At 41.7% G+C, this 23401-nt stretch overlaps 1 protein-coding gene across 1 annotated transcript in view; it reads right to left on the bottom strand.

The window, feature by feature from the left end:
- Positions 1-1973: 1973 nt before the first annotated feature.
- ESR2 (estrogen receptor 2) overlaps positions 1974-23401 on the bottom strand; it is a 34370-nt gene continuing 12942 nt past the window's right edge. Inside the window, exons 5-9 of the mRNA XM_059850506.1 lie at positions 16531-16830; positions 11229-11367; positions 8519-8652; positions 6089-6263; positions 1974-4093 (exon numbers count right to left, since the gene is read on the bottom strand). Coding sequence (XP_059706489.1) covers positions 3904-4093; positions 6089-6263; positions 8519-8652; positions 11229-11367; positions 16531-16830 — 938 coding nt within the window. The 3' untranslated portion in view covers positions 1974-3903. The remainder of the gene's footprint in view (positions 4094-6088; positions 6264-8518; positions 8653-11228; positions 11368-16530; positions 16831-23401) is intronic.

Below are 23401 nucleotides of genomic sequence, written 5' to 3'. Positions count from 1 at the left end.
CCTGGGGTAAACTTAGAGGAAGCTGAGAAGTTATGTTTGCATCCCAGCAGTACAGAAATTGAGGGTAAAATGCAGTTGCTACTCCCTGGCTGGAACAAGATTGGCACCTTCAAAACCATTCCACAGTGAGTCTCCACACCCACAATCTGCAGCCAGAACCTCCTCAGAGGGGGTGGAATGGAGGGTGGGTGGGAGACATCTGGCCAGGCTCTGTAGAAATTCTTGCAGGGAAGGGAGACTTGGAGCAGCTTCCAGTACCTTAAGGGGCTGCAACAGAGCTGGAGAGGGAGTTCTGACACTGGCATGGAGTGACAGGACACTCTGAGGGTGCTGAGACAGTGAAACAGTCACCCAAAGAAGTTGTGGGTGCTCCTTTCCTGGAAATCTTTAAGGCCAGGCAGGATGGAGCTCTGAGTAGCTGGGTCTGGTGGAAGGTGTCCCTGCCCATGCCAGGGGAGATGGTCCCTTCCAACCCAAACCATTCCATGATTCTTTGATAAAAGTCCAAACACAACAAAAATTCTTACCTCAGAAGAGAAGAGGAAGATCACTGGTGACAGCTCAAACAGGATCAACAGGCAATGTTCTGGGCCTCACTGCACTTTTAGGCTCTGCTAAACCACTGTAATGAGCAAATACAACAAATATCTTTCATACTCCCTAGCTCATCAAGACTAAAATTAAAAATTCCAGCACTTAAAACACCTAAAAGGATGCTCTCCTTTCACCATGATGATCCCTGTATAGATCTATAATTAAGTCAGCAAGGAATTAACATAATATCACTATGGAAATATCCATATTTATTAAAAAAATCCTAAAGTGTTTAGTTTGCTAATCTGTCTTAGTGTGCTGTTTTGTAGGAGCACTTACCCTGTTGGGCACTATCTCAAGTGAGAATGTTTCAACACATCTACATATCTTTCCCCACACTCTCCTCTCTGACTGAAAACATTACAGCACTAAAAATGGGTTATTTGAAGGAAGGCAGAGGTGTGGAAAAGGTGTCATATTCCTGGAGACAAAGCATTTCACCTGTCTGATACCACATTTCTTTTTAAAAAAAAAGAAGAAAAACATCTGAGATTGTTTTACCATCTGGTTCCAGTTCCAGACTTGAGAGAGGAAGCTCAGCATGTTTTCCTTATGTGTGCTGTTAAAAAATTTGACCTTCCTTCCTGTTTTCTTTCCATTTTTTTTTTTAAACTCATGACAATTGTCCCTCTTGCCCTAGCCATGTTTGCTCACCCCTGTGAACATCCCAGAACTGCAGCACCATCTCTCCAAGCAGCAGCAGCAGCAGCACCCCTGCCAGGTCCCAGCAGAAGCTGAGTCACAGCCAAGCAGTGAAGGAAAGCAGTAAAACAGCCCCTCCTCAGAGCCCCTGTAGATCCTGAGGACTCCCCTCATCCACACTGAGACTGGAACAGCCCCAGTATCCCAATGGAAGCACAGCTCTGCTCCAGGCTGGCAGGGACAGGGATGTCCACAGCAGGACTGCAGCATCTGAGGCAGTCTGGGGGATCCAGACCCCAGACAAACCCAACATCTCTCTCAAGAGAGCCAGGCACCCTCCTTCAGCCACTGCCACACCCCTCCCTGTGCTGTTGGAAATGAGCATCTTCTCACCCCAGAATGAGCACAGCTACATTAATCCAGACTCCAGAGCTGATGACTTTCACCCATTTTAAAACATCGTTAGTAACTTTTAATAAAATCATGTTCAACAAGACAAAAAGTGGGTTAAAATCACATCATTTTCCTATTTGCACTGTACTAATAGCAACATATATGAACACCACCACGTAGCACAAAACTGCAGCAGATCCCTTTTACAGAGTCAGTCCACAGCAAATTTCCATCTAGAAGATAATTTCATGATTTAAACCCAGTCTTTCCCATTTTCTCTTCAAAAGGTTTGTTCCAAGATTTTACACAAATTTAGCACTTTTAAAGCAAAACAAACAAATCACTTAAACATTTCTTTGACAAACTGTATTAAACCAAAAGATTACACAGGATAAGGAAAATCAGAGAAAGAGCAACACAACAGGCAATGAGGCCAGAACACAATCAAGCCCAAGAAATACTGAGACAGGTTTGTTTCACAGCAAAACATCTCTCAACATGAAAGTACCAATAAAGTCCAGACTGTACTCACATTTTTTTTCCTTTTTTTCACTGTAAATATTACACATCTTTAGAAGGACACAGCTATATTACAGTTTCTTAAAAACAATAAAAAGGCAAAGAGTAAAAATTTAGATCAGCAGCAGCATCTGGTATAGTTAGTACAAGATCAAAACAGACAATAGATGTGTAACTCACTGAAAACCTCCTATAAAAAATACTGTCCTTGGCTTTAAAAAACCACCAAGATTAATGGTTTGACTAATATTCAAAATATGCAAATGGCATACTAATCAAAGTCCCTAATGCAAAAGACTTAGGGGCTCAAAATAGACTCTTGGTGCTATCCCAATTCATTTCACCATAATGCCCAGAACATGCATGTGCCATATTTAAATGTTTCCAGGTAGAGAGACAGTTACCAGAATGAATGATGCCACCCTGCTGATCTCTGAGGTCAGCCAGGCCATTTAATCAGTTTTTTTTTTTTTTTTTTACTCAGTGCAGCTTAAACACATGCAGAAATCAGCACAAAAAGGAAGTTTAAACCACTACATCTTCAGTGTAATTCAAACAAGTCATCACACTTGCAAAGCAAAGCAGTGCTTTACATTATCCCCATCTTCACATTGTCTTCACCATTATCCCCATCCTCGCTCTTTGAGGGCTCCTATAAAGATATGAAGACCACAGCACAAGGTGCCATGCATGCTGAGAACAAGCAAGCAGCAAACCTCAGGGCAGCAGACAAAAACAGATCCCCATCCATGTTCCCATCCAGTGCCTCACCCGCTGCAAGAGGGTTTGGGTGGGCAGGACGTAATTCCACACACCAGACAAAGGGGTGGGAAGATTTTTTTTTTTTTCCCCTAGCTGGTTTCACAAGGCCTGATCAGCAGATCATATACAAATACAAACAGTTAATATTCACAGAGCAACTTCTCGTACCTAATTATTAGAATAGATTTAACATCATTAATAAATATATAAAACAACATGATAAACTCACAGACAAAACACATCTCAAAGGTCAGCAGTGACTGAGATATTCAGACGATTTGGTCGTTGCTTAAAGCACTGAAGAATTATAAGCAGATAACAATGTGAGTGTTGAGAACAGGCTCACAAAATACAAACTTAAGATCAATTTAAACTTTCTGCAAAGGCTCTGAACTGACCCTAGAAGCTATTTCTAATGACCTTCAAATGAAGGCTCTTGCAGCCATTGCATATTTGAGAATAAGCTCCTTTACGCTGTCTGTATCTCGGCACTTTATCTAGATCAGCTGCAGAGCAGGCATTCCCCAGGGACCAGCACACAGAGGTAAACATCTGTCCCAAATGATGCTGTCCTGCATTTCACACCATCCCGTGCTGAAAGAGGACATTGTTCAGTCAGTTCTTAAAAGTCTTGCTCTGGGAGACAGAGCAACGTGCTCTCTCCAAGCTTCTCAAACCTGTCCCTTTACCTCTCCCTCTCAGTTCTGCCTCTGAGAAGGAGAGGCAGCAATCCCCTGTCCCACAGTGCTGTTCTGAGGCTTGATTTCATAAGGTGCTTTTGCAGAGTCTCAGAAAAGGCACTACAGCAGTGCAGCTGTTGCAATGTCAGAAACACAGGCAGAGGTGAGCGCCCCGCGGCCTCTCCCAGACCCAGATGTGCAAATCCAGAAGGGATGAGAGCTCACGCCAGGTCACACTTCTGCAGCCCCATCACAGCAGCTCTGTTTTCCCCCATAGCTCTGAAAAAGCCTCACATTTCCAGGTCTTGCACAATTACTGGGGTGCCCCATTCCTCAGGCTGTCTGCAGGCTCCACTTGCTCCAGGGGGCCAAACTCAGGGTGTGTGGCCAGGGATTTCCTCTGCCCTCGGAGGGTGTGAGCATTCAACATCTCCAGCAGCAAGTCATACACTGGCACCACGTTTTTACACTTCATGCTCAGGAGATGCTCCATTCCCTTGTTACTGTGCAGGAGAACAGAAAATAACTCAGCAGTCTGGTCCCAACAGTGCAGAAAAGAAAACCACACTCATGGTTTCAGGAGAGTCCCTTTTTTAATTTGGATTTAAGAGGATTTAGCTGCTGTGGTCCCTGAGATCACTTACCACTACCAACAGTCACAACATCCCAATATTTAAGGCTCAATGTTCTACTGTTTTGAGAAGCAGATTTTGTTTTACCCCACACAAACCCTTCCAGGAAATAATTCAGATGTATTGGCCCTACTGAAATGAAAGGAAAACCTCTTGGATGCTGTAAATGTGGGAGGCCCCATACTGAAGCTTTATGCAATAGAGTGATTTACTACATGCAGTTTACTAAACACTACCTACTTCTCCTACCTGAGTAGGAAGACCAAATTACTCAGCCAATTTCAAGTACTTTGTTTACTCTCTGCGTGTCCAGTGAGAGGATCTTGCAGGTGGCTGCAGATTTTAAAGTAATCTTTCTGTTATGCAGTAACATCCAATGACACCTTGCTAGCTTGAACACTCAGTGCTGTGTCATGGTTTGGACCAAAAATGTCTACTGCCATTGCAGCCACACATATTTATACTCCAGATACACTCAGGGGTTTGGGCTTGAGATGGAAGGGTGCTTGCTCAACACCAAATCTACCCCAGTGGACCTAGCAGCAAACAGCCAGCAGGCAGCTGAGCTGCTGAGTTGGGCTGGGTGGGGGGCAATGCTCCCAGATAAACGAGGTTCTGCTGCACTTCAAGAGTTACATGTTAATGGACAAGGAGGAATTGCAGCCCTTCTCCCACACCCAGCTCTCAGTTATTTCCAGAACAAAGTCTAATTGACTGACCAGCACCAAGCAACCTAAAGGAGACAGGACACAGCAAGCAGCCTACAGACTTTGGCTCAGGGAGACACAGCATAAAGGATCTTGGCTTAATGAGAAAATGTAAAAATTTCACAGAGATTTGTGACGTCTGTTCACAGTCACAGAATGCCAAAACAGCTTCTGCAAAGCTGTGGGGTCACATCACAGAGCACAATCCAGGTGGTGGCAGAGATCAGAGCCATGAGACAGGTTCAGCTCTGGCTGGTGCTGGAGCCAGGCCAGTTCTCAAACTCACCCCCAGCCCACAAACTCACTGTTAAAGCTGTCTGTCAGCACCATCAGGTCCCTGCTGCTGCCCTTTGCCCTCCCAGGGAGCTTATTGCAAAGGTGGCCATCCCCTTTTCAGTGTCCCTATAGATGTGCCCAGCTCTGCTTTGTGTGTTCCAGCCTGGTCCCAGGACATCTTCCCTGGACACACAGTCCAAAGTCAAGCCATGAGACAGCTTAGTCAACAGCTGGCCTCTGGGTAATAATTTCAAAGGACAGATTGAAAATCAAAGCCTCTCTTTGTAGGAGAGAAGCATTTCAGTTTCTGCATTTCAGTCTGCTGTACCACAAGAAGAGATGGACTTCTCAAGGAGGTCCAGGAATTGGACCACTTTCCATTTCCCACGGAAAAACAGGAGCCTAACACTGCTGTGGCATGAGCCATTTGGTAAAAACTCTGGCTCCATGTAAAAGACAACAGATTTGGTGTGGGAAAAACACGGTCTCCAAAATCCACTTTGCTCTACCAAAGCCCACACTGCAGATCAGTTTTGGAAGAGATTCTCATTTTGAATGGGAGGGTTTTGATGGCTGGATGGAAGGCCATCTAAAAGGCTTGATTTGTGTTATTGTTAAACACTTCAGGCAGACACATAATGAATAATTTAATGTAATAAGGCTAAGGCAACATTTTCATATCATCACATCCTTGAGTGCCAGCAAGCACTTGAGTTTCCTGCCTGTTTTGTTGTGCTGGGAGGGAAAGCCTCACAGTGACAGAGGTGCAGAGCAGCACCAGGATTCCCTCAGGAGTGCTCTGGAGTTCCAGCCACCTCTATTTTTGCTGTAATAACCAAAGAGTCACATAACACAAGTGTTACACACACTCTGCCAAGCCTACCTGGCGTGCCTGACGTGGGAGAGCAGCATCAGCAAATTGGCCAGGCGAGTGGTCTGCTGCTGGGAGGGGATCCCACTCTTGGCAATGACCCACACCAAAGCCTCTGTGACCACGTTGAGCAGGTGGTGCAGCTTCCTATTGCTTTCAGGCTCCTCTGCTGACAAGGGGAACATGCCTAACCAGAGAAGAGGAAGAAATATTTGCTGCTAGTGAGGAAGAAAAAAAAGCTGCGACTGTAGATTTTTTTAATGTGTAATATTTCTACAAAATTAGAGAAGATACATGCCCTGACATCCCCCTCAAGACTGTACACATGATGATCTATATGCCCCATGAAGCTTGAATTTGATGGCTCCATCATTTGCAAAGTGAGAAGTTCTTCCAAATCCTCCCTGGACTTGTGGCACATAGACCCTTCAGTCAGGTCATGACCTGCTCTCCATTCTCCAGGGCTTTTTTCCCCTGTACCTTGTTTTTTGTATTATTATGAACTATAATATTATGCTTGTTCTAATCCCTTCTTGTTGAAAAAAATCCCTTCTTTTCCTGTATATGTAGAAGGAAGGGAGGAGAACATGTCAGTGACACTGCTCAGAGTGACCCAGCTGGTCATGGTCTCCCTACAGATCACTAAGGGTGTCATAATAACAGCAAATGTCTGCAGTGAGCAACCTTGAAAGTCAGCAAAACCAAAAAAAAAAAAAAAACCACAAAAAAAAACCCAAACCACACCAAACCAACCAAACAAACAAAAAAAACCCCAAAAAGCCCCAAAACAAACAAACAAAACAAAAATCAAAACATAACAGCAACAACAAAAACTCCACAAAAATAAAATTTAAAAAAAATGAAGGAAGGATAAAGAAGGGGTTTGAGGATATGGACAAGGAAAAAAAGAAATCATCACTAAGAATGTCTGGAATAACACAATAACATTATTGATAAAGCAAAAGAGACTGGGGACAAGGGAAAGAAAAAATCTCAACAGTCCCTCCAGAGATACCTATGGAAGGACAGAGCTCCAAAACACCTTGAAAATTAGAGGCAAATTATTAATTTTGTCAAGAAAGGAGAGTATAAGAAGAGAATGGACAGATCTTTTGAGACATGAACTTTGAAGAAAATATGGGTGATGAATGTGGAGTTTGGTTGGGGTTTTTTGACTGGGTTTTTTTTCCTGTGGATATTTTGGGAAAATACAGAAAAAGAACAGCTTTTGTTGTCCATTGAAATAGTGGTATCCACAGAACCATAGAATCATCTAGACTGGAAAAACCTTTAAGGCCAAGTCCAACCTTTGACCCAGCACCACCAAGGCCATCACTAAACCACATCCCCAGGTGCCACATTTCCACAGCTTTTAAATCCCCCCAAGGATGGTGACTCCACCACTTGCCTGGGCAACCTGTTCCAAAGCCTGACCACTCCTTTGGTGAAGAAATTGCTCTTAATATCCAAACCACTCCTGGTGCAGCTTGAAGCCATTTCCTCTCATCATCATCATCATCATCAGGCCTTTCCAAGCACTGTTCCCCCAGCCTGTGTCACTGCAGGAGGATTTTGTGGCCAAAGTGCAGGGCCCAGCACTTGGTCCTGTTGGTTCCTGACCCATCAATGCAGCCTGTCCAGATCCCTCTGCAGAGCCTTCCTACCCTCCAGCAGATCAACACTCCAACTCAAACAAGGGGGCAGACAAGTGGGATTGCAGCTGGACTGTTCCCCTTCAGTACTGGACTAAGAATTATGCAGCAGCTTCTTGCTGAAAGCAGTAGGTGTAAATAGCTTAGCTGCTATTTTGTTGTGGGATTTTGTTTTTTTGTCAATATTGACTATGAAGTGTTCTGGGGAAAAAAATAATTTTTATTGCAGGCTACCCTAAACTAGCAAAACCACACCTAGTGTGAGAGGCTGCAAAGCAAAGCTCCCCTCCTGAAACTCATCCTGCAGAACTGCTGAGTACTTCCAATCATTTCTAACCAACTCATTACCATTAAATACATTTAAGCCCCATTAATCATCACTCAGTTGAGTAATTAGTATTACTAGAATTACTAGAATTAAGAAAAGGTTTGTAGGACTGTACAACTTCACACATGACCAGGATCCACAGAGATAGGAGCAAAATTTCCCATCCAAAAGGACAGATCCACAGCCTGAGCCATGAGCCCCACCTTGTGAGAAGCCATCAGAACTTGGGGTCTTCCATGCAGTTCTCAGAACAGGACACAGCCTCTGAATACAGCAAATTATAGAGCTTAGAAGTTTCCTGAGCAAAACTCTTTACAATCTATCAGAGACAAGTCCTTTCCTATTATTCTCTTCCAACAGTTTTTTATCATTTGACATTTTGGGTTTTTTGAGGCTGATTTCCCAGCCACCCTCAAAATGAAAGGTGCAGTTTGGTGAGTATTAGAGGCACCACATACTCACTGGAATTGAGGAGGATCATTGCCTTGACACACAGATACTCCTTGTGCTGCAGTTTCAGCTCTCGGAACCTTGAGGTCATGGCCAGGAGCATGTCAAAGATCTCCAAAATTCCCTCTACACATTTCCCCTCATCCCTATGGAAACACATTCAACACGTCACCAAAAAAGAAGAATTGAGGGACTCAGACAGATCAAAGTCAAAGCATGAAGGAGGCTGCAGAAGGCCTGGTTTATCTCACCTTTGGGACAATTTAAAAGGCTCTGTCATGAAATCTGGATTGAAATTACACTGGTGTGGAAGGTCAGCATTTCTAAGAAACTGATTTTCTCATTAAAGTGCAAGCAGGATTGGCCATAAGTGTGATCATATTTCTGTATCCTCTCAGCCTGTATAATTCTGATAATCAGTCTGAAATCCTGTAGTGCAGGGCACAATACCAGCCTGAATAATTTTCCAGATTTGTTTCATAAGGAGTTACCCACAACCAATAACAGTGTTTGTACTTAATGGAGGCCTCAGGACTTGGTAAAAAAGAAAGACTTCCTAAAGTAAATTGCTTGGAATAAGAAGACATTTTTAAAGAATAAAACAATTCTTGTCCCTATCTCCTGGCACTATTTTTTGGGAAGGTATTGAAAGGTATTTGGGGTTTTGGTGGTTTTGTGGTTTGGCTACTTTTATATTTGCAAGTGTTTACAGAATGCAACTTTCCCCATTTTGGACATGAGAAGTAGTCCTATTTTCAGATCTGAAAAACACCCCAAACAAGCCATTCCTATTTGTTTAAAATTCAGCAGTGGCAAATCTCAAGCTCCCGAAGTTGCTGTTCCAGGTTTTTGTTAGTTTTGTTTTATATGTACTGAACTAAAAAAGTGATTAAGCCCTACAACAACAGTATTCAAAGGGAGGCTCCTTATCCTCTTGGTCACAGGAGATTTTTTTTGTCTGTAACATTTTTAAGACAAGACAGATTTAAGAACAGCAGTGCAGGAGAATAAAAGAAATGTGCTGGATCCCAAGAGAAAGGTGCTGAGCCTTCAGGCTGGAGGCAGGAACTTGCAGATAACACCACCTAGGGCAGCAGGTTCTGCCTGAAAAAAGTATTTTTTATGGCCCAGTTTCCTGTGTTTCTCACAGCAAAGAAGAATATTAAGCTTTAGAGAAGGAGAGGCAGCTGCCAGATTCAAAACAAGGACAGAGGTTCCAGAGAAATATTGTCTGCAAAGAGTATGTATGAAACACATCTGAAGGCTCCAGGGAGACCTCAGAGCCCCTTCCAGTGCCTAAAAGGGCTCCAAGAGAGCTGGAGAAGGGCTTTGGACAAGGACCTGGAGGGACAGGACAAGGGGGAATGGCTTCACATGGAAAGAGAGTAGGTTTAGATTAGAGATCAGGAAGAAATTCATGACTGTGAGGGTGCTGAGGCCCTGGCACAGGCTGCCCAGAGCTGTGGCTGCCCCATCCCAGGGAAGGTTCAGGTTGGATGGGGCTCTGAGCAAGCTGGTCTGGTGGAAAGTGTCCCTGCCCATGGCAGGGGGTGGAATGAGATGATTATGAAGGTCCCTTCCAATATAAACCATTCTGGGATTCTAAGTTCAACTAAGATAATAACAATCAAGTTAGAGACCAGGTTCATACAGGAGTGTCCTGAATAAAATCACAGCATGCCCAGACACTTGTAAGCTCCCACTCTGACATGTCCTGAGGAAATGAAGAAATGCATCAAATATTCTCACTCTATTCAGCACATATTAACTCTTGAGCAATTAAATGTATTGTACATTTTCATCAATTTCTGATCATTGCACTGAACAGTACAGCATGTCCTTGCATTGAGTTTCATATGAGCAAATAATATTTATTTCCTCTGTTTTATAAATTATTTTTTAATAAGTCACTTTTACCTATCTGTATCTACAATGATAATTATTGATTGCAAGTCACAAAACAGGTGCAAATCTGAATTTCCCCAGGTTGAAAAGATATTTTAAAACTACCTAAGAGAGTAGATTGCTTCTCTGACTTTTTACCAATGTGAAGCACAGGTCAAATCCTTCTAAGGTTCTGTAAAAAACCACCTCTACTAATCCATAGTCTTCCTTCCTGGTACATGATGCTGCGGAGAAATAATCTTTAAAATTGAAAACATCCTGCTGTAGCTTGAAAAAATATTCTTAGTATCCAACAGCAAGCTAGGGGTCTTTAAATCCCTCTCAGCTAGTGCTCCAATGCTTACTGTTATAGCCAGCTATAAAGTCTGCTGTAGTGGCAGGAAGAAAACAGGCAGGAAACCTATTTAAAATAATTAAAATATTGCCTGACACTGCATCTTCTTTTAAAATGAGGGACGTAGGGACAAATGGACAATGCAGTGCCTTGTGTTGCTGCATTGACAGTTCCAGCATCTAGAGACCTGGAACAGAGGGAACAAAGCCACCCAAAGATGGGAAAAAATGAGAGAAGAAAAATGTGAAGAGAAACTTCACACTCAGTGCTAGAGGAGTGCAGGAATTTGCAAGTTCAAAAAGCTTTTACAGCTTAGCATTCCTTAACCCCTGAAAGGATGGGGAACCTAAGGGCATGATTGTTACAAGCACAAGTAAATTATATTGTTAGATGAAGTATTAGTAACATCTGCCATGTTTAATCCTCTTCCCCACCTTCAACCACACAAATATGAAGTGCTCTCAACTAATTTATTCCTCTTACCTGTCTAGTACAAGGTCTGGTGCAAAAATCAGTTTCCCAGGATGGTCAATGGATCTCCACATCAAACCAATCATTAGAACTTCCATCCAGCAGCTCTCCAAGAGCCTCACTTGGTCATAGAGGCTGAGATCAATGAAGCCTAAAGTGATGCAAAGAATATAAAATAAATCAACTTGTTAAATGTTTTGGTTTAATAAAGAAAAATGAGTCCATGAGAAACAAAAAAAGCCAGAAAGAACTATGGGTTGTGAAGATAAGGGAGCACTGACATCCAAAGTGGCAGGCTGCCACTTCAAACAGGAACCAAAATATTTGCAATTATCATCATCTACAAAACATTTGGAATAAAGCAGAGTGGTGTTTTAGTGCAATTAGTCCCATACAGCTGGTGAAAGTCAAATGACTGCAGAGTCACCTGCTTTATGTTCTTGTCCTAAAAGAGGAGAGATCTTAGAAGAAATATTGTGAGGGTGAGGCCCTGGCACAGGTTGCCCAGAGCAGCTGTGGGTGCCCCATCCCTGGGAGTGTTCAGGGCCAGGCTGGATGGGGCTCTGAGCATCCTGCTCTGGGGGAAGGTGCCCTGCACGTGGCAGGGGGCTGGAACCAGGTGATCTTTAAGGTCCCTTCCAACCCCACTCATTCCCTGATTCTAGGATTCATTTCTCTCCAGAACTTTTAGCAAGGCCTCAGATAACACTGCAGCACAGCCAGAAGGCAGAGACAGTCACAGCCCACCTTTTCTCTTCCCCTGCAAAAAAAACAAAAATAAAAAGACTGGGGAAAAAATAATGTCTAAAAGTCAAAAGAAAAAAATTGGAGATATAAAATTCATACACTCCAAACCAAAGGATCAGAAGTGTAAATTATCAAAACATGGATGGGAAAACAGACTGTTCAGTCAAGGAGGAAAGCACAGAGATGATGAAGAGCTGCTCAGTGATCAAAAACAAGATCAGGCCACAGTTTTCAAAGCTGAGCTTCTTCAGCTTGGGCCCTTGGCAAAGGTGTTCCATTTTCAGATGAGCTGGCATCTCTGACACTGCCTGGTGACAAACCCAGGTACAGCCTGGCCATGGCAGACTGGTTTCCTGAAGTTCTTCCTGTTTGTCCAAGCTGTTAAAACACACAGAGCATGTTTGGGCTGCCAGAGAATCTCTCTGTCAGTAATTTATACAAATGCTCCATGCATTTTAATCTTATTACATGACTCAGCTGGAGGACAGTCAGTGACAGCCAGGGCCTGACATGAACTGAGCAAAGCTCACTTCTATCATCACTGAACGTGCTGCTTTTCAAAGCTGGGGCAGCCTTGCCTCTGGTTTTACAGGAAGGATAAACAGGAGCCTAGGAGTGGTACCTTCCCTCCTGGGTTCCCCTGTCACAAAATTTACTACAGAGCACACAGCCAACAGCAGATTGTCTGCCACACACACTCATCACTTCAAACTGCTTTTAGGAAAATATGCAGGGAAGTGTGAAATGGTACAAAAACTGACAGTGCCAGTTTCCTGGGAAACAGCAGCCCAAAGACATTTCAGAGGATATTTAAATAAACATTTACACTGCCTTGTACTGATTTCTCTAGCATAAACAAGGAATTATCAGGTTTAAAAACTCTCTTAGTTGAGTGAAGTCAGAGCAAGTCCCAAGGTTCAATCTACAGGTTCTTGAAGATCCTGATTTATCACGGGTGTCCTCTGCTAAACTCACATTATCAGTGGCAGCAGTGGGAGCTATGGCCATTGAGCACAGCTGTTAGAAGGACTCTAACTCTCTTTTTCCTAACAATCTCATGCTCCAAAGGTGCAGGACATCAAAGAGCCATCACAGCTTTCACTGCAGCCTCAGGAGTCCCATTTAATTTCCTCCAGAATACATTAAACTAATAATTTTTTCCATGGTTGTGTTACACATCCTTTAGATTGTGGGCTCTATTTCTTATAATTTAATTATAAATTGCTAAGACAGAGAAGAGAAAAAACTTGTGCTGGATGTGTAAAAACTAGGAAAAGACACACTGCTCAGGTCAGCAACACACTGGGCTGCATAATGAATCCAAATGTTGATATTGTGACAGCATCTTATTGATTTGCAATACAGGTTCACCAATGAACCATGTAAACTCTTTTAGACTAGGTCAGCAAAGCAAAAGGCAATTACAGAAGCTGTGTTCTGCTGCCTGACAACTGAGAATTAAAATACTTAGAGTTCAGAAGGAAAAAAATCCAGATGTCAGCTTCTATTTGACAAAAAAATATACTCAATTAGGCTGAAAGACCAGAACAAAAATACAGCCACAGAGTAAAATTCATAGCAAAAGACTGTCATTAAATATTAAACATGAAAATCCCACACAATACAAACATGTTTTTGTTCCTATTTAGGCAAAATGTTACTGTTAAGACAATAAGAAATTTTTTTCACCTCCAATGAGTGTGAAATAAAATCCAATAATAACTTTGAGATGAAAATGGACTTCTAACCTGAGTACACAAAAGCAAATATTCAGCTTTTCAGAAAGTAAAATTACTGCTCACTGGGCCATTAGTCAAGAGCTCTCTATTTTTTCCCAAGACATTACCTCCAGGAACCAGGCAGGGATAGGCATGATCACCTTCAGGCAAGAGTTTTTGAAAAATAAAATTCCATGTCCTGAGCTTTAGTCATCACAGCTTATATATGAAAAACAAAAAAATCAATCCAGATTGAAGTTAATGGTCCCACTGCCATGTGATACAGCAGTGTCACTTATAATTGGCTGCATATTAAACATCTCATCAATTTTTGGCATTGCTCTAAAATGCTGTTTATTTCTGTTCTCTGTAACAGGAGTGATCAGAAGAAACAGAGACAACAAAGTGTCAGCATTCCCAAGAACTGTTTTTGAAGGGGTCTGATTACTTCAAGGGGTTTTCTTCATACAGTTCTCTTACTACCAAGAAAGTTTTTATTTCTGACTTACATTGAAAATAAACTAAAAGTGACCTGTGTCAAAATTGAAGTTGGTTTGAAAACTGATCTTGTGAAAAATACAAAGAATTAATCTTAACTGGCTGAAGGTTTGGGTTTGTGGATTTGTTTTTCAAAAGAAAAAAAGTCTCAGAGCCAAAAAAGAGAAATTAATAATACTCAGAAAATGGAAAAGGTTGGGTTGGGGTTTTTTCCCCCTGAAATATTGATTAAAATGAGGTCATTTTCTAAGACTGGTTTTCCTTCACAAGTCACTTCCTACCAGATAAACATAACTAAGTGTAGTCCTCTGTTTTAATCACATTTTTATGATTAGACAAGAAATTATAACAATAGATACCATTTAACCCCTTATGGCTACTTACTTCACAGGGGGTTTTTTGGGTTTTTTTTTTTTTGAGTTCCTTAAGCCACAAAAAATTAGTCTGAAGGATTTGAGCTCTCAGTTTTTAAACATCCCACACTGACAGCAAAACTATCATCAGCTGGCAGAGGTCCAGCGTGGTTTGAGATACTCTGGGGTGCAAACATCTCCTCCCCAGCAGTTCAGCAGCTGGCCTGGAATCTGCACACCCCAAAACCATCACACCTGGACCCTCCAACCCAGTGTCTGAGACTGCTCTGCCCTGGGAGATGTGCTTAGCTGGAGCTGGAAGCACATCAGCCACTCCGCCTAGACCTGAAAGAGGATGTGCTTCCCTGATGGCTAAATTCCTAATTTAAGGATTAACTGAGATATTCTCCTCCAAGTTTGCTTCCTACACTGTGCACACACTGTTTCTGGAGGGAAAGGTTCCTGTCATGTTTTCCCTGAGTGCTCTCCAGCAGCAGCAGCAGCTCTTTACAGTGCACACCATGCCAAGGGCAGGGCACACACCCCAGCACAGCCTGAATCCTTCAGCACAAAGCCCAGGAGAGGATCCATGGAGTGCTGGCCCCAGCAGTGCACTCTATCTGAAGCTCAGGATCAAGCCCCCTGCTGCTATGAGTCCACCAATATTCCAAGCTTTCAGCTCACTTTTAGTTTTCATTCTGCCTCTTTAAGTCATGGGTACTTCATGCAGAAGGAACTGCAAATGTTCACCATTTCTGGTTTGTGAGAAGCTAAATGGTTCATTGCCATGATGCCATGGAGACATTTGAGACATTCCAGGCACTGGCACAGGTAGTTGTACTGCAGTGCATGTTCTGGGTGTTGCCAATAGCCAAAAGAACCCTTACTGATTTTTGTTTTGAAGGAGTGCACATGATAAATCTGAAATCAATACTGAGCTCCACTGATGTTTTTCTGTAGCAGCTCTGTCAAATGAATCGATTGCAGACAGCCAGGACTTGGACACCCTTCAGTTCTCACCAACTACTAGAAGCCTTCTATCAGGACTCAAGGAGAAAATTTGGTGCTAAATGAACCTTCTAAATCAGCTTAATCAGGTATTTATAGCTGAGGCAGAAATTACCTGCAACACCACCTCTGCTTTGTAGCAAAATGAACAAGTATTTGAGTAAGAACAGACAGCAAGTTATGGGTTATATTGTATCTAAATTAAAAAACAACCAGGTTAATTACTGAGAGCAATAAACTCTTCATTACTTAGCAGGATAGAAAACTTGACTTCTATACTGTGAAAAATGTGTATCATATGATTGGCTTTTTGCAAATATTAAAATGAATATTATATGCGTTATGTTAGAAAGTTATGCTGTATTAATTTTCTTAAATAGTGTGTTAAATGCAGTTTTATGTTATAACATAATGTTAAAACAGAAACTATGCTATGTAAGATACTTTTTTTCTAAAGAAAGGACTCACACTGAGAAGAAACGAACTTCTTCCCATCTTGCTCAGCCATGAAGATGCCATTAGGATTAAGAGGAAGAAGTTGACACTGACCAGACAGAATCCTTTGTTTGAATGGAATTTATACATCATGTATGAGGTGTATGAATATGTAACAGGCTACTGCTTTTAAGGGTTAATCCTCTGTTAACGTGGGTCCTTTTTCGGGCTTATTTTGCGCAGTAAAAGGTACCCGGACCATCCATAAATCCTTGTTCTTATTGTCTCATATTGTCTTAAATCCTAATAGTTCAAATTTTTATTACTCTAATTATATTACTATTTTTCTAACCATTTTATTACTATTAAACTTTTAAAACTCTAAAAACAAGTGATTGGCATTTTTCAAATATACCACGCACTTACTGTGCTGCTCTGTCACGTCAGAGCAGAGAAGGACACATTTCTGGGTAAAACCATTGACCAAAACCAAACCAAACCACTGACCAAAACCAAACAAAAACCATTGACCAAAACCAAGCCTGAATTCCTCACCAGGAATCTTCTTGGCCCAGCCGATCATGTGCACCAGCTCTTTGTCCGCCAGCTTGGTCAGGGACATCATCATGGAGGCCTCGGTGAAGGGTTTGCTGGGCCGGCTGACCAGCACGTGGGGTGGCTCTGCCTCCAGCAGGGTCAGCACGAACTGCTCGGGGCTGAGGGCGCTCAGCAGGATCTCCTTCACCCTCGTGGCCGCCTCGTTGTATCTCCTGGCCCTGCCCAGGCAATGCGCGCGCTCCTCGGCGCTGCGGTGGCTCCGCAGGATCCGGTACCCGCAGCGTTCTCTCCTGGAGCCTGCCACGAGAACCACACGGTTGCATTGGAGAGTTTTTCCCCAGAGAATTTTCCTCCCTCGTGTAAACCCAAATGTCTTGGGTTTCTGTGGTTGAGATGAGCCCCAAGGTGTGAGAAAGTCTCTTTTTTCCCAGCCCCGCAACCAAAGAAGAAGTCAAGATTCCTTGGTTCTGCTTTTCAGGGTTGTTTATTTTCTCTTATCTGTTACATTCTTTCTCTGACCTGATGAGATCTGTCCAGCAGGTCAGGTTGGGGCACAACACCTGCCCTGGGGGTGGTGTTAACTTTTTATGCTAAGAACTGCATGTACTTTATTTACAATAATCTTCCAGTACCTATCACCTATGTTAGACAGTCTGTCTCTAAACCAATCCAAAAGTGTCACCATCACAGCAGAAGATGGAGGAAAAGAAGGAGAAGGAGGACAGGACAGGCCCAGATTCCTCCATCTTGCCTCTTGAACCCCCATTCTAAAACCCCAAAATTCTACTTTTTCACCCTGTGACAAATTAACGATCATTCTACTCAAACTCTTGTGGCTTGTAAATCCTCACACAAAGTTGGTCATTCTTTCCATGGGCTAAAATCAAAGGCACAGGTGTTTTTGACTCCATGCCAAGGTCTCTGAGCCCCCTGCCAGGGTCTAAAATCACCCAGGGCAGCCAGAGGAATGTCCTGGGTCCCATCACAAATGTTTGGAGAGAAGGAGGAAAACCCTTTAATATTGGATGTTGTGATATTGAACATTAAGTTTCTAGGACATTCAGCACGGACTTAACTTTGTCCCTGCTGACTTCAGCTGAGGGGTTTTGTTTATTCTGCTAAACAGAAATAAAGTTTAAAAATGTTTGGTTTTGAACCTCAGTTAACTCGGTTTAAAAAGTCCAGTGGAAAACTCCCATTGACATCAAAAAGATATAAATCAGATCTTTAAAGAGAAATAAAGATAGCTGATTGTAAATTTTGCTTTATATATATAATCTGGAGGAATAAAAAACTTGAGAGTCTGGGCCAGGTTACAGATTAAATGCCTCAGGAACAAGCACAGCTGGGCCTCAGAGTTAGCTGGATGGTCAGCCAGGGATTCACAAGATTCAACCCATTTTCTCCCCATGCCCCAAAAAGCCAGCAGGAGTTTCTCCAAAGGAAATTCAGGTATCTACAACTGAAACCAAACACCCTGTGTGGAGTTCTGCCTGCAGAAGGCTATTTCTGACTGCAAAGAGCAGTCCTTTACATTCCTAGATTTAATTAATTGTTTGTCCTGACAAATCTAAACATTGTCCAGTTCTTGGTCAATGTTAGTAGTAGCATCACTGTAGTAGCTATGTTTTGCATAGCTTCCAAGGAAAGAGTCTAAAAGTTTCTCCAACAACATGATATTAATAAAATAAATACTCAGCTATAGCTCTACTTCAGCTAGCAAAGAGTTCCAAACATTAGCCAAATTAAAAATAAGGGCTGTGAGGGCACAAAAAATTAATTTCAGATGCTGTTGACAGGGCTTTGTCTTGCTAAATAAGATGCTGGGTGACTCTTAGGCTTGGTGGCAGAGGAGCCTCAGGTGGAGGTGGCTTTCAGGTCACAGTCCTGTCACATCTTCAGCAGCTGTCAAACAGCATTTGGGCAGTCTGGGGGAGGGGTGGGTGCAAAGGCCACTCAGGAACAACCTGACTGAATAAGGACCAGCTGAGTCTTCCAGGACTTTTAGGATATGGGCCATGGCCCTCACGTGCTGCCTGTTCAGTAAATCACTTTGGGTGCAGGGAAAGTTAAGAAAGTTGTCTTTAAAGAAGTTCTCAGTATTGGAGAACATTCTTTCCCTGGGAATCCAAGAGATTGGAGAAGCCCAAGGGGCAAAGCTGGTTCAATGGACAGACCTCAGGCACAGAGCTCTCCCAGTGGGACAGGCCATTTGGAACTGGAAGTATTTTTCAGCTGCAATTCCAGCTTTAGGCCTGCACCTTTTGGAGAAAGGAAGGGTTTGCAACTTTGAAAGGGATATGGGTAGGATGGAATGGGCTGGATGCAGACAGGAAATTCACACAAATAACGGATTGAAGGAAATAAATAATTTGTAGAACCAAATGTTTAGCCAAATGACAACTAGCTAGAAGTTGCCAGAGCAGATGAATAGCAGCTAAGGGAAGATAACACACCAGCAGAGACAAGGCATGAGACATTATCTTATGTAGATTCATGGAATGAGACTTGATGAAAATACCCAAAAAATGGTTCCCTGCAGAACTACAGAAGTAACAAAGCAATTTCTTCCACCATCAAATCCTTCCTGAGGAGAGTCAAAGGCCAGCAAGGCATAGACTATTTTCTACAAAGACACCTGGATAATGTAGTGAACTCTGTGCTAAGCCTCGTTTTTGACTAATGCACAAGGGTCAAGAGGAAAATCTTGAAGTGGTTTGTAAGCTTCCAAAAAATACTAGAATGGCACAGTGGGCTGCAGACTGTTCTGAAATCATGTAATGCACAGAAAGCATGCATTTTCCATCAGGAAGGACAAAAAGTAAAGCTGAGAGGAAAGTAGGCAACTGGAATGAGACAGGTGAGGAGATGCCCAGGTACCAGGGTGCTCTGCCTACAGAGAAGGCTCTGGTCTCCACAGCGTGGGAGAAACCATAACCACAAAGAAAGAAAGCACATTGTTTTCACTGTTTAGAAACCTGAAGCACATTTCCCAGGGGTACCTTGAAACACAGAACAAGAAAAATAGAAAAGGGAATAAAAGCCATGGGTAGAATAGAGTGAAAATTTTCTTGGGCTATCCAAAAATACCAAATGCTCTGTGACATGTGTTATCTGAGTTATCCTTTCCAATTCACTGTTGTAAAGATTTTTAAATAACATTTTGGAGCCTATAAATATAAATTTAAGCTTATAGAAATATACAGAAAATATAAACATGGATAATTGAGCAGATACTTTAATGAATATCAAAGAAATCAATTTTAAAAGCAATTTAAAAAGAACTTCAGCATTCTGTTCTAATTGACAAAATCTTGAACAATTTCCATCTGCACAGCTGCACTCAGTGTTCCATCTAAAGATAATTCAATCAGGTTATGATTTTGAGAGTGTTAAAGGACTCAAGACTTGTGGAGGGTTCTTACTGGGAACTAGCAAACCCCTTTAAATTACTTTAGGTTATTTAACTGAATTGCGTTTCTTATATAACCAATTCATATTATATAAAATATGCTCAATTTAAAACATTTACCAAATTTCTCTAAAAACAGTACCAGTGCAGGAAGCCAGACCAAGAGTATTACATTTCTGCATAAAAAACTCGCTGCTAAAGAAAATATAACTGATGACAAAAACAAGGTGGGAAAAAACCCAACCAAAGCAGATTCTGAGTTATTTGTGGTGTTTTTTATTCACCATATATTGCCAAAGCAGTGTGCATAAAAGATACTAAAAAGAGATACCATTTATTTATACTTTCTATTTTTTTCTGCTTGCATTTAAAGTAAAAGAAAGCTATATTTAAACTTTCTAGTCAGCTGACACAGCAGAAAATACCAGTCTTTCCAGTTAAAACAACAGCTTTCAACAACATAAAGGAACTCCTTTTCTTTCTATTCAAATCCAAAGTTTAGGCAGGACCAAGAAATTTTACTTACATGTATATATTAGCATACAACAGACATGTATAACTGTTTATAAAACTATATGTTATAAATAATTATTGGCCAGCCTAATGTTTTAAGTAGATACAGAGATGTGAATCAATGTGTGTAAAGGCAGAGAAATAAAATACAGCTTTCCAGATTAGGGGCTATCTTTGATTTTACTACAAACTCCCTGTTCTTAAAATCTAATATTCATTTCTATAAAGGCAATTCAGGCAATTGCAGAAGTGCAAAATGATCAAATCCCTCATTCTTCCTACCACACTCTCCTTATTTAGAGCTATTTTGTGCAAGAAAATTGCTGTATTCAGCTGAGAATGCTGGGCCAAGGGCAAGACCTTGAGCTGCAGCACCACAGACCATGAGTAAATGGCCCCAAGATATAAGAAGCGAGGCACTTTGAAAAAAAGTCATTAAAATGAGCCTGTTGTTCACTCAGCCACAGCAGGTATTACTGGCAGTGAAACACACTATTTTTCAAGCTTTGCAAATCCTCTGAAAATCACAAATGCTGTCTGATCTGGTAGACAGTTACATGATATGTTGCCCTTCATACTGATTTTGGTCCCTGGCAATGGCTCACACAACCAACCAGCTCTGCAGCAACCACAGATTCTACCACTGGACATTTTATAGTCAGTTTTTGAAAGACTGAGTGTAAACCTGCTCCAGTACACTTCATTGGTAAATCATGATCACTCAGTCACCTTTCAAAGCAAATGCAAATGTTCTGGTGAGTACATACTCCAGAGCTGACTCTCAAATTGAATTCTCAAGAGTAGAGCCACTGACAAAGGAGCTGCTGTCTGCTGTGTGCACATGAGAACGTGAGCCGAAATTCTAGTGACTGCTATAAAAGCTGAAATTCAATTAATACATCTGATGGCCAGAGAATGCCTTGAAACATTTTGTCCCCACTTATTTTCTGTGTGAAAAGTACTTTACAGTATTTCAGCTGCACACAGTAGCCACACACAGGAGAAAGGGCCAAATCCTGAACCAGCCCACAGAGAAATCTGTTTTCCTTCCTGCAAACTTGTCAGATGATTCAAGAGCAGCATCTCCATCTCTTGAGTGTGGCCTCTCAGCCTCCTCACTCAGGGCTGAAAGGAGCTTTACCTTTGGAACAACTTCAACATGTTGAGAACAGACAAATGGGGAAAAAAGATACAGGAGCAGTGCAGAGGAGGGAAATAAAAGTCAGGGAAACTGAGAACTCCTTGTGAAAAAAGGTCTGTTTGAGCCTCAGGAAGCAAACCAAAAGCAAAGCAGGGGATAGCTGCTCCAAGAGTGAAAAGTGATGAAGCAACTCCCCTCTTCTTCACTGCCTTTGACAAAGAGTCCAAGTCCATTCCAGCTCCCCAGGTAAACACCAGAAGGTTCCAAGGGAAGATCAAGAGAAGTTTTTTCCTGGTCTGTTTTATTCAAGTTTTCTGGGCAGAGTTTACTGCAGTTTTTCTGTTTTCTTTGTTCCTAATGACAGTGCAATTTTTTTGTTAATTATTTTTCTAGCACTGTTAGGAGTCCTACTGCCAAACTTTAGCAGTGGCTTCCTTGTTGGGAACAGCAGGGAACATAGATTTCCTGCAGAGGAATTGGCAGATGCAATGTCTGTGACCTGTGCTTTTGGCAATGATATATGAATATTTTCATATGAGATATGAATATTTTCTATGTTTCATCAGAAAATCCAGTATCACCTTAATACAAGGCACCCCCAAGCTGGCCTCCACCAAAACACCTGTGGCTTGTTGGGCTGACTTCTTAACATTTCTGAAGGTGATGACATCCAAGAGAATTTCAGACCAAGAAGCTTTAGAGCAACACTTTTCTGCTTTCTCCTACTGTATGGAAGGTGGCCTGTCCTGCTCAATCAGATTTAGACACACAACCTTGTTTTAAACAAGTTCCTGAGTGTGTGTTTTCTCTCGAGTTGTCTATTGATAATATGCAAAGGGAGGATTTAAAGGTGTGATGGGAATGGTGCTGAGATTTTATGAAGAGCTCTCAAACTACAAAGTGGCAATTGAACTTCTTTCATCACTTCTGCTGGACACAAGTCTCCACTGAGCAAAAATGCATTCACAAACCATTCCAGCCCATCCAGGGCTTTAGCAGATGTGAACCAATCCTTTCACTAAGTGACCTCAGAAAGGAGCAGAGATGCAGAAAAGCCTTCATTAAAAACAAAGTGTTCTCTTTTATAGCTTTCTACAATAAAAAGTCTTTAAAGCCCAGTTCTTGTGAGAAAATGTCTGAGAGATAATCGCTCTGGTCTGCAGGAAATGGCATTTACATTTAATGCAAGAAATACTGTCTTAAAATCTGTCTGCTTTAAATGTCTGTCACCATGTGTCCATACACCAGCATTACTCACAGCTGCCACTTAACTCATCAGCTGACTCAGACAGTTCTGAGTAATTTTTATGTTCTTTTTTCTGAAAATCAATTGTTCAGATTCTCAAATTAAATTCTCAAGAGTTTCAAGTGTTAGTGCTACTATTTAAAAACTAATTATTTAAAAATACAGGGGTTTTTTTTCAGTTATAGTTTCAATCTCTCTTTTTTTTATTTTTTTATCATAGTCATCAATGTCCTGCAGACAATCATTATTATAGAAATACAGGTTTATGAATATGTGACAAGATTCAAGGGAACACAGGCTAGAACATAAGTGCATACTATAATTTATTACTTGTAATACCACAGTGCCTATCAGGTCTTATCACACACCAGGACTTTCTGGACAGCTAGAATAAAAAGATTAATTTAAGGCAAGCACCGTGGAGGTCTACCTTATAATATCATTATGGAATCAATCTTTACCAAACCTTTCCAACTCCAGAACTGGGGCTTTATAGAAACCTCCACTGGAAAAACTTTGAGCAAAATTCTGAGTCATAAAAATGACCTAAAGACAG

Source organism: Haemorhous mexicanus, chromosome 6, assembly GCF_027477595.1.
Source record: "Haemorhous mexicanus isolate bHaeMex1 chromosome 6, bHaeMex1.pri, whole genome shotgun sequence".
Lineage (NCBI taxonomy): Eukaryota > Metazoa > Chordata > Aves > Passeriformes > Fringillidae > Haemorhous > Haemorhous mexicanus.
This window is presented reverse-complemented; position numbering and strand designations above follow the sequence as displayed.